Raw genomic sequence first — 12326 nt, 5'->3', positions numbered from 1 at the left:
AGAGATACTTTGATTGGTTGTTTTGGTTTCTTATAGGTGAAGAAAGGAAGAAAAGAAGAAAAACGTGGCTTAAGGAAGCGTGGCCCAAGGAGAAAAAGGCGTGGCGCATAATGGAGGAAGCAAGCATTGCCCTCCACAAGGGCACACTGCCCTCTAGGAGGGCAACATAAGGGAACAAAGCTTGAAAGGCAACTCTGCCCTGCCCACGACAAGGGCAGAGCACAAATCTATGCCTTGGAATCAAGAAGATCAAAACATTGCCCTGCCCTCCTCAAGGGCAGTATCGGGCTCACCAAGGGAAGAAATTCAAAGAAAAAGTTCACCTATGCTTGCTACAAGAATCGAACACGGCACCATGAGGAAGCAAGGAATTAAGCCTCACTTTGGTACCAAGAGAACCAAGGAAAATGGGTAGCGTGTGTGTCATCCAAGTTTCAAACACGGGGCTTCAAGTTGGAAACATTGCCCTGCCCTCCGCGAGGGCAGGGCAGCATTTTGTTGTGGCACGGTCAGCGCACCATTCTGGCGCACCAAGGGGGCTTCGGCAGCATCAATCTGGCGCACAGGCATCAAATATGGCGCATCAAAAATTTCTGCCCTGCCCTCCGCAAGGGCAGGGCAGCATCCTGCAGCACCAACTCGTCCAAACGCGCACGCAAAGCACCAACACGCACCATTTTCTGCCCTGCCCTCCACAAGGGCAGGGCAGCCTCCTGGAAGCAATCTTTCATGGGCCAAAAATTGAATTAAAAATCCAATTTAATTCATTTCTTCACCAAATCAAAAGCCCATCCAAATCCCAAGATCCAAGAATAGAAAGTGTATAAATAGGAGCTAGTTTGATGTAATTAGGACCTTTTACTTGACTTTTGAATTTTGCACTTTCTTTGGAGCTTTGAATTTTGCAACTTTTCTTTGAGAGACTTGACCGAGATTTCAGAGAATTAGGGAGGGGAATTGATCTCTCTTCTTCCTCGTTCTTACTCGAGCAATTCTACTTTTCTTGTTTGAGTCTTGGGTGTTAAGAATTGAGGAAATTCTGTCTCAATCTCCACTCAAGAGCTCTTTAATCTCTCTTCTGCATAATTGAATTTATTTACATTCCCTTTACTGTTTCTTCTTCAATTTCTTGTCAATTGCTTTGAGAACTTGGATCTGTGAAGGCAATTGAGATCTAGGCTTTGCTACCTAGTCTCTGGAGTCCTGAGATCCCAATTTCCTTTTGGTTCTTCTGTGAACCTTTGCTGCACTTAATTTCCTTACTGTTTGAGTTCTAATTGCTTCTAATTCAATTTCTGCTCTATTAATTGTTGCAATTCAATTTCTCTTTGCTTAGATTCTGAAATCCCAGTCCTCAAATCCCTTTTACATTCAAGCAATTTATATTCCTTGCATTTTAAGTTACTGCAATTTACATTTCTTGCACTTTAAGTTTCAGTCATTTACTTTCTTGTTCTTTAAGATTCAGCAAGTTTACTTGCCTGCTCTTTAATTTACTGCAATTCTCCCCTCTCCCTTTACATTCCAAGCAATTTAGCTTCTGTTAAATGCAAACCACTCAACCAAAACTTAATTCGCTTGACTAAATCAACCACTAAACTAAAATTGCTCAATCCTTCAATCCCTGTGGGATCGACCTCACTCATGTGAGTTATTATTACTTGATGCGACCCGGTACACTTGCCGGTGAGTTTTGTGTCGGATCGTTTTCTGCACATCAGCCGTCATCCTCCTCGTGTTTCACCCTCAATCCTTCGCTCCCGCTATCTCCTTTGCTCATTTTTTCATGTGCAAACGCGAGCTCTTGCGGCTACGTTTACTGCTTCTTCTATTTGAAAATGTTCTTAGGTATTGGCCTCACCTTTGAAAATGAGTGTTATTGACTTAATGTCTTAGTAGAATATATTCCAACGATCTATTTGAAAAACTAGAAAAAATATAACAAAAGATTTAATTTAATAATGTAAAAACTTTGACGAAAATACTAATGCGCTATAAAAATAATGAGTGCAGTCATTTTTAAATTGTAAAACCTAAATTTTAAATTATAATTTTTTCATTTTAAATACTAAATTTTAAATTTTAAAATTATGAATTCTAAACTTTAAATTATAAATTTTAAATTTTAAATAATATAAAATATAATAAATAAAAAAATTAAAATTTATTTAATTAATAAAAAATATAACACTCTTTATTTAATAAATAACGTTTAAGAATGAACAAAAAATTCTTATACAAATACATAATTAGTATAAATAAAATGAATATATACCCAAATAGATCCTGAAAAATTTTGCATCAAATATTTTCGTCCCAAAATTTTTTTTATTATATTGAGATCCTTAAATTTTATTTGTAAGACACATAACTCTCTATCTTAGTTAAATCTGTTGTTTTTATTTAGAAAAAATTCTCAAAAGTGTAATACAAGAATTTATGTGTCTTATTTTTATAAAGTTCAAGAACCTTTACGTAATAAAATTTTTTTAGAAATAAAAATGTTTGATGCAAAATATTTTAAAGATCTATTTAGATGTATATTCTAATAAAACTGTTAGATATATTCAATTATTATTATCGTAAGTCATTATTTAAAGGATTTAACTTTCATACATGTTGTGCATAATAAAATTTTATATACACATTCTATTGTGCTACATTAATAATGTACTAAAGTTAAAGTTTTATTTTAAAATGAAGTTAAATCTTAAAAGGAAAAGTATTTAGAACCAAGAGGTTATCAGCTAAAAACTAAACAAAACCACATTAATTTATATTAATAATTAATTTTAAATTTTTTAAATTCAAAATTTAAAAAATTTAAAATTGATTAACTAAACCTAATTGAAACCTATAAAAACTTTCCTCTTCTCTCTCACATTAATCTACCAACCTCTAACAATCACACACACATACCCCTCTCTCTCACCGTCAAGTCCTCTCCGCCTTCCCACCGCGATCCACTCTTACGATCGCTTCCGCTTCTATTTTGTAGCAGTGAATATAACATTCCGAAACACAGCAGGGCCAAGCAAGCACCAAGCAGTTGCCCTTAGAAGCGGAGTCGACTTATCAGCCTTCTACATGTGCAGCTTCGAGGGCTACCAAGACACACTCTATGCCCATTCCATGCGTCAATTCTACAGCGACTGCCACATTTATGGCACCGTTGATTTTATTTTCGGTAGCACCGTCGTAGTCTTCCAAAATTACAATATCTTCCCCCGCCTCCCTATGACCGGCCAATTCAACTCAATTACCGCACAAGGCATAACCGATCCCAACCAAAATACCGAATCTCCATACACAACGCAATGATTCGACCTGCTGACGATTTGGCCCCTCGCATTGGTGTTGTGAAAACGTACCTTGGTAGGCCGTGGAAGCAATACTCGAGGACGATTTTATCAAAAAATATTAAAAAAAAATATTCATTTAATATGAAAAAAATATTCTAATACTTAACAAAAGAAATATCCAGTTATATTTTAGCAAAAATAATTAACTATCTATAAAATTTAAAAAAAATATGAAATTCTTAAAAAAATAGACACATTCACATTTGCAATATAAAAAAATTTGAAAAATATATAAAAGAACATCCATTTAGTATGAAAAAGAAACATTCTGATATTTAACAGAAGAAACATCCATATATATTAACTCGTAGAAATTTTGAATTTACCAAAGATATTTTGGTTGGTTTTTGGCTAATACCCTTTTGGTTCCCTAGTATTGCTCATCTTAAAATAGTCCCTGAACTTGCACTTGAGCCTTAAAGTGATTCTTGAAATTAATAATTACTCAAATTCGTTTTCGAAATTCATAATAATCCTTAAAATAATTTTCGTCCATCTTTACCATCAAAAAGGCTGAAACGACGTTGTTTTTGTATTTATACAAAAAAAAAAAAAAACAGAACGTGAGCTTAAGTTCAACAACCTTCCTTCGTTATTCATCTTCTTCATCCAACAAAACATCGTACTTTTCTTCATCATCTCAACTACTAATTCATCTTCCTCCTCCTCCTTCAAATCAAAACATTGTGCTTTTCTTCTTCCTGCCGTGCTCCCCACACCTCCACGCATCAACAAGCAGTGGGAGGCAAACCATCTCCGTCGCACAATTTTCGACGACCACACCACCACCATCACAATTCTGCCTCTACTATCAGTCCCAGCCGGAGTGATACCGGAGAATTTCACGAACCCCGAGGACTACCTCAACTGCGAGACAAGTTAAATGTCACCAACAGGCTCCATTTTTTTCCTCTTTGAGCAACCAAGTTTGATGCGGTGGAAGCGCCTCGGTCTGCGATTCCACGCGCTTAGACGGCGATTCTACTATTCCTTGCCCCATCCAACGTCAGAAGCGTGAACAGAGAGAGACGAATAACTTTTCTTGAAGCATATAAACGTCCGATTCCACGAGAAAGAATGCGATTTTGGCTACCATAATTATTACTGAATCATATCTTAACCTACAGCTTTACAATATGCGATTCTAGGGTTCCTCTCTTGTTCTTGTGCTTAGGCTGCTCTGGTGTTGCAGGCGTTGCCTCTTTTGCCGCCGTCGCCACCTCTCGTCAATTTGCTTTTGGGCCGCTGTGGCGCCTCCTCTCGTGCATGTGTTTCTGCTTTCCTCTACTCTGACAGCCTGCTTCTTTCTTCTGTTCTGCTGGTCTGCTCCGCTTCTTCTTCCCCTTCATTTATTTTTTCGACTATTTATGTTTTAATTTTTGTTATTGATCGATGTGATGTTGTTGCATGTACTGTTATGATTTATAAAAGTTTTTGTTATTTAAATTAAATTATTGGCTTTAACATGATCATCGGATATCTACATAAACTAATATGAGTTTGATAATTTAACTATTATTTGCAATGATGATGTTGTTGTTATTGTTGCTACTATGAAATTAAAGAAGAAGAAGAACAACGTAAAAAAGAGAATTAGTAAAGATAATTGGGGATTATATTTTTTTTTATAAATATAAAATGACATTGTGTTGGAGATTAAAATTTTTTTTTTGTATAAATACAAAATGGCGTTGTTTCAATTCTTTTGATGGCAAAGATGGATGAAAATTATTTTAGAAACTACTATAATTTTTAGAGAATAATTTTAAAGATGAATTTAAATAATTATTAACTTTAGGAATCACTTCAAAGTTCGAGTGCAAGTCTAAAATTACTTTAAAATTTAGGGTTTACCACCAAAAACGCCCCCGAATTATTCAAACGCTGACAAAAATGCACCCAAATTTTACTATCGACAAAAATACCTTTAAATAATTTAAAAACACAACAAAAATACCCAACAGTAAATATATATTTTTAAAAAATGCCTTAGACATTGAATTTTGATGCAATTTTTTGCAAGAATAATTATAAAATTGAGATATTATTATTCTTAAAATTTGGTCATTTTTCATTAAGTATATTATTTTTTTATAATTATTTTGTTAACAACTAATAATACTTTTAAAAAATCACAAAAAAATATATACTTAACAAAAAATCACCAAATTTTAAGAATAATAATATCTTATTTCTCTAATCATGCTTGCAAAAAATAGCATCAAAATTCAGTTTCTAATGTATTTTTTAAGAAATACATATTTAATGTTAGTTTTTTTTGCAAGATTATCTAACATTAAATATGTATTTCTCAAAAAATACATTAGAGATTGAATTTTGATGCGATTTTTTGGAAGCATGATTAGAAAAATAAGATATTATTATCTTTAAAATTTGGTGATTTTTTGTTAAGTATATAATTTTTTTGTAATTTTTTTGTTAATAACCAATAATACTTTTAAAAACTCACAAAAAATATATATATTCAGCAAAAAATTACCAAATTTTAAGAATAATAATATCTCATTTTTCTAATCATTCTTGCAAAAAATTGAGTCAAAATTCAATCTCTAAGGTATTTTTTAAAAATATATATTTACTGTTGGGTATTTTTGTTGTATTTTTAAATTATTTAAAGGTATTTTTGTCGATAGTAAAATTTGGGTGCATTTTTGTCAGCATTTGAATAATTCGGGGGCGTTTTTGTAGTTAACCCTAAAATTTAACACTTTAAAGTGATCCAGTAGTTATTAGTTTAGGTAGTATGGTACTGTGCTTAAATTTGAAGAAAACTCGCTTATTATTTCAAAACTTTATAAATAACTTAATTTTTCTTTAAAAATAAAACTCTTTTACTTTTAGACATGGCTCGAGAGTGAGGATCAAAACTAACCTAACAAAAGAAAAGAAAAAAAGAAAATAAATAAACTGAGCTAGCAAACGCATATTTATATTCAAACAAACAGATGAAGACTCTGCACGTACCTTTCATTCAACACTCACACTCCCCCTTCCACACACACCCACTCACCCTCTTTCTCCCCCTCCAACTCATCGTTCCGGCGACTTCTCCGGTCACATTCCGGCAACCGCTCACTTTTCCACACCATGGCAATAGAATGACGAAAAACCGCCGATCGCCATGTCGATCTCCTGCTCCGACTTCTTCTCCGACTCCGATCTTTTCTGCGCTGAGGACACCTCCGGAATCCTCTCCGAAGAGTCTCCGGAATCCTCTTCCTCCTTCTCCGACTTCGACTCATTATCTCCGCCGCTGCCGCCGATGGAGGAGGAGGAGTCCATAGCCGGATTCCTCGAAGACGAACAAAACTTCGTCCCTGGATTCGAGTATCTCACGAGGTTCCAATCTCACTCGCTGGATGCCTCCGCAAGAGAAGAATCCGTTGCCTGGATTCTCAAGGTAGTTGCTCACTCTAACCGTTTGGACACTCGTTTAATTTATATTACGATATTGCCACGCGCGCAGTAACGGACCGAAAGATGCTAAAATGCGCAGGTGGCACGGTGGTAACTTCCTCTAAGTGAATCGGTTCAGATTATAGATCTAGTTTTTTTTATTCTTATTATTCTTCGATCTTGATGATTGAGTTGGTTTGGAATCTGGCGGTTGCAGGTGCAGGCTTACTACGGTTTTCAGCCGTTGACCGCGTATCTTTCCGTCAACTACATGGATCGATTCTTGAACTCTCGGCAGTTGCCGGTGAGTTCTGTGAAGTTCAGATGTTCAGTTTCGGAAAATAAATTAATATTTAAAAAAATATAAAAGCTGAAATTGTGTGTTTCTTTGTTCGGACGATTGTTATATTATATATATAAATTATTATCATCTACTTGTCATGTGCGTAGAAAAAGAAAATTATTCTATATAGTAACTATCATTTATGAATGACTTTTCTAAAATGTGAAAATGGCCAAGTGCGCTAATAACAAAACAGGAATTCAACTTTGGATTTTATTTTTAAGTTTTTGGATTCACCTATGTGAAATAGTTAAAAAGTAAAATAATAAGTGAACGATGACCTTTGAATCATTTCATTTCATTTATACAGTGAGTGGATTCAGTACTGAGTGGGGAGTGGCTTTAAATTATTATTTAAATAAAGTATTCAATTAGATGGTAACTTAAAATACATTATGAAAACATAATAAAAATATTTACAGTTTTTATGTAAAAAGGTTGTTTATTAATGTGGAACAATTTTATGTTATCAACTAATAAAATGTTCAACAAATTTACCTATCAAGATAGATATTTTACTCTAGAAACTACATATTATGATATTAAAACTTTATTTGGAAAAATATAGTTATTTTTATAATATTAATGTATAAAATTAGTTTTATAAAGAAAATAATGTTTGATTATTACGATGAATACCATAACATAATCACATGTTAGTGATATGACATAAAACTTTTTTTAATTGATATAATATCATCAATAAAATATTATATTACTTTTTTGTAAGTACTAAACTTTGATATTATATCATCAATTGGTGGAGAAACTTAGTGCCATTCATATTGATATTATAGTACTGTCGTCTACAGTACGTACACGTTGCTATTTTTTCGTTGTATTGCTGAGTTAGGTTGCGTGTGACCTATTACACTTGCCTCTTATTAGGTACAATAAATTCTAATTAATTGTTTTGAATCTTTTACGTTGAATCAAAAGGATGCAAGAAGCACTGTTCCATTCTCAGTAATATTATCATTCATTGCAACTTCATTTGTACAGTAAAATATTCTTGAACTTTCTTATTCGCTTTTTTATGTTATCCTTTCACGGTTTTTAAAGGTTAACGCACATAAATATACGAAATTCACTTAAATAAATGTCCATTATGAATGGAGAGAAGTTTATATAGTGCTTTTATTGCGGAAAGCTAGCTGTAGTCTCTCGTGCTCTCATCTAGGCACGTGCATTACACGTGGAAATATGTGCCCGAAAGTCACGATAAAGTCAAAATGATGATAATTATTACTAGCTTGTTATGTTTATTACTACTATTTGATTGATGTATATTATTATTTGTTTACAGCAAACAAATGGGTGGCCGCTGCAACTTCTATCTATTGCATGCTTGTCTCTAGCGGCAAAGATGGAAGAGCCTCTTGTCCCTTCTCTCTTGGACCTTCAGGTATTGTCCTGCATGTGTGGCCACATTCTTTATTGAGTGTAATGAAACCATGTCAGAGTCACATTCTTGATTATTGATGATTTAATAAATTAAAGTCATCTTTTAAATAATTTTCTAATTAATTTAATTACATGCTGAATAGGGTTTACTGTTATTAATATTCATAATCAAATGTATACAGGTAGAAGGTGCCAAATACATTTTTGAGCCCAGAACAATTCAAAGGATGGAGCTGCTTGTTCTGGGTGTCCTGGATTGGAGGCTAAGATCAGTCACCCCATTTAGCTTTCTCGGTTTCTTTGCTTGCAAGTTGGATTCAACTGGAACTTTTACTAGATTCCTCATTTCACGGGCTACACAAATCATATTATCCAATATCCAAGGTACTCCGATCCATCGCTCCTGTATCTATTTAAACTGATACATACATATAATAAATCTCTCCTAATTAAGATGGTTAAAAGTGGATACTACTCCTTGCATTCTACATTGATGGTCTTTCTTTAATCACCTTTTTTGGTACATAAATCAATGTGTCTGATCTAACTGCATATGAAAACTTCAAATTGATCATCAATATGGAAAGGAAGAGGATATACTAAAAAAGTTACTAGAAGATAGAGTGATTGTGAAGGCATGCATTTTCTGTTGTAACTTCAATGAGTTCTTCTGTTCAGTATGTATTATATTATATTATATTTATTATTTTCAGAGGCTAGCTTTCTTGCATACTGGCCATCATGCATTGCTGCTACGGCCATACTATGTGCAGCTAACGAAATTCCAAATTGGTCCCTCGTCAAGCCTGAGCATGCCGAATCCTGGTGCCAGGGGCTTAGAAAAGTAAGCATATATATACATATCAGCATATTTTTATGGTACTAAATTTTTAAGATTAAATGAGAAACTGCATCTTATTTATTCAAGTGAAAAACACCAAGGTTCAATTAAGATACATGTATTTGCATTGGTTGGTGTAGGAGAAAATTAGAGGTTGCTACCAATTAATGCAAGAGCTACTTGTGATTGATAATAATCAGAGGAAGACTCCTAAGGTGTTACCACAGCTGCGAGTGATGACGACTCGGCCCCTAACGAGGTCAAGTGTCTCCTCATTCTTATCATCGTCGTCGTTGTCATCGTCTACTTCATCCTCTGCATTCTCATTGTCTTATAAAAGGAGGAAATTAAATAACTGTTTCTGGGTAGATGATCACAAAGGAAACGCCCCTTGAAGAGGAGAAAAAAAAAACAGAAACACAAAAGAACAAAAAAAAAAAAAAAAAACAAGAGTGTAATAAAAAAGGAGAGAAGAAAAGGAAAGAAATAATTAATAAGGTGGTGGTCCAAGTTGTGCAGAAAACTCAACTTTTTTGAGAGGGTTTTTTGAGTTAAGAATTGACTTGATGGGTGAGTGTACATTAAGAAATAAAATAAAAAAATGTCGTATGAGATGATGAGATGAGAGAGTCTTGAGATTCTATCATCGTAATTATTGTTTTTGTTGGTGGGTATTGCCATTCATCAATGGCTTTATTTGCAGATTCCCAAGGGAAGGGGATCATGATGTGGAAAAGTAAGGAAGCTAGTGAGAAAAAGAAAGAGTGAAGCGGAAGAACCGAAGAACAGTAGCATTTAATAATATAGTTTGGACGTATAAGTGTGTAAGTGTGGAAAGAAAGAAGTGGTGAATGTTGAATTATTCATCGTCAAAGAAGTTGCGTTTTGGTAAACTATTGGTGTAGTAGGACACTGTTTATGGAAGGAAAAAATAAAGAAAACAGTCATCAATGTATGGTTTGGCAAAACCTTATGAGGGGGTTTGAAACTCTTGAAATCTTGTGAGCTCTTTCCCATCATTGGAATTCACAAGTCAAGGTTATCATCCTGGCCAGCAAGATCTTTGCTTCTTCAACAACACGTTTCTTAAATGATGGGATTATTTATTTAATTTCCACAACAGTAAAAACAGAAAAAAAAAAGAGGGTAATAAATTGAAGCAGCTACATTTTCTGGACTTTTCTTAGTACTGCGCGTGAAGACGCTTCTGGTGCGCGCCACGTACGCGTGTGTGTGTTTGTTTTTTTTTTTTTTCATTTCTTTTTCTTCTGTTTTATTTTTGGCGGGAATTGCTTTAATTTTTATTTTTCTTTTTTGGCCTCGAGCTTTGGCCAAAATTATATATATACACAGGACCCCATTTGCCCCTGGTGTCCACGCGTGTGTGATGGAAGCATGCGCCTCTATAGTTTACATTTTTGTAATTTTTTTATTTGTTTCAAGGGAGAACGAACCTCCCTCTCTATAGTGGCCTCATTGGCTAAAGAAATATAAAAAGGTCTTTGGGGCCTTTTAATTTCTTGCGTGCTGTGTATTGATAAATTTATATAATTGAAATTACACTATTAATCTATACATAGATTCCCTCTAGCTATTCTCTCATATCTTGTATGATCTGATGATCTTAATCCACCCAATAACATGACACATGAATCCACAATAATTATCTTTATGTATAACGTCCTTACTCTGGAGTGTAGTGAGACTAACTCAGATATTGATGCATGCACACTACTACTAGGTCCCGCTAGCAATAAAGACGGTTCAATCACTGACTATGACTACTACTTCTACTCTTCAATTAGCTTCTGCATACTCGTGACCATATATCCAGCCTGTTTATATCACCCTCAAAAGCATACCCTCTGAATATTTCAGACAGTCCTTCCATTCATTTAGAAGAAGAACACAGATCTTAATTATCCAATTCCTATATGGGGATCATATCATTGAATGTTTGCACCTAAAATACCACAGGTTGTGAATTAGATACCACTTTGCCATAAATGATTCATAATGGATTGGAAGCAGGGTAGCAACTACCTTAAAGACATAGCTTTTGAACCAATAGCAGCAACTCTTTATTATTACTTTGAAGATCATGCATTTTAATAACCAACTACTTATAATTGTTAAAGTTAAGGGGTTGAAAAGGTAATTCACATCCTGAAAAAGCTACTTTAATTTAGCACAAAGAATTTCTTCTCTACAAAATACTTTGAACGCCCAACTCAGAGAAAGAGAACAATATTGTCATTTAGCCCCGTATCCCCGACACAAGGTATATCTTTTTTCCTTTTTCATACTTTTTTTTTTCATGCAGTAACATATATAATCCATATATATATATATATATATATATATATATATTGAATTCTAGTATCATTATGTTACTGTGATTATATAAATATTGTTAAAATTAAAGTTATATATTTTTTTATATTTTGATAATATTTTTTTTAAGTAACACATTTTTAAAAATATTTTTAACAAGAAAATATTATTTTAATTTTAACAATATTTTTTAAAATATTATAATTATCATAATTACTCTAACATAATCATATTAAAATGATCCTATTATATATACATATTTTATATATATACATAGCACAAGCGCGCCACCATGGCTTTATTCCCATGTCTCTGCAGGAAAAATAAAATTAAAGTAACATGCATGTTGGGCAATTGTCATGCATTTAATCTTATGACTTTAATTTCCCCATTTGCATGACATCCATATGGGCTATGGCTATGGCCACACATTGAATTTAACAACTTATTCTCGCAATCACATCCATACGCTTCTGTCTACTATAACCCCATGTTCATAAAAACTGTGCCACTACTACTGCACTAGATGGACCATAGTGTATGAAGAAAAATATGGTGAAGTAGTGACAATCTAGGCTCATTGCGCTTGGATGCTTGCTCTGTATGATTGATTATGCCTTTGATC

General features: G+C 33.7%; 1 protein-coding gene across 1 annotated transcript; it reads left to right on the top strand.

Annotated features, from left to right (window-relative positions):
• The first annotated feature begins 6308 nt into the window (after positions 1-6308).
• Positions 6309-10957, top strand: LOC130982999 (cyclin-D1-1-like). Its single transcript, XM_057907158.1, has 6 exons — positions 6309-6783; positions 6997-7083; positions 8429-8527; positions 8709-8910; positions 9240-9370; positions 9508-10957. The coding sequence occupies exons 1-6, from the start codon at positions 6505-6507 to the stop codon at positions 9760-9762; spliced, it is 1053 nt and encodes a 350-aa protein (XP_057763141.1). The 5' UTR covers positions 6309-6504; the 3' UTR covers positions 9763-10957.
• The last annotated feature ends 1369 nt before the right edge of the window (positions 10958-12326 follow it).

This window comes from Arachis stenosperma, chromosome 5, assembly GCF_014773155.1.
Source record: "Arachis stenosperma cultivar V10309 chromosome 5, arast.V10309.gnm1.PFL2, whole genome shotgun sequence".
Classification (NCBI taxonomy): Eukaryota; Viridiplantae; Streptophyta; class Magnoliopsida; order Fabales; family Fabaceae; genus Arachis; species Arachis stenosperma.
This window is presented reverse-complemented; position numbering and strand designations above follow the sequence as displayed.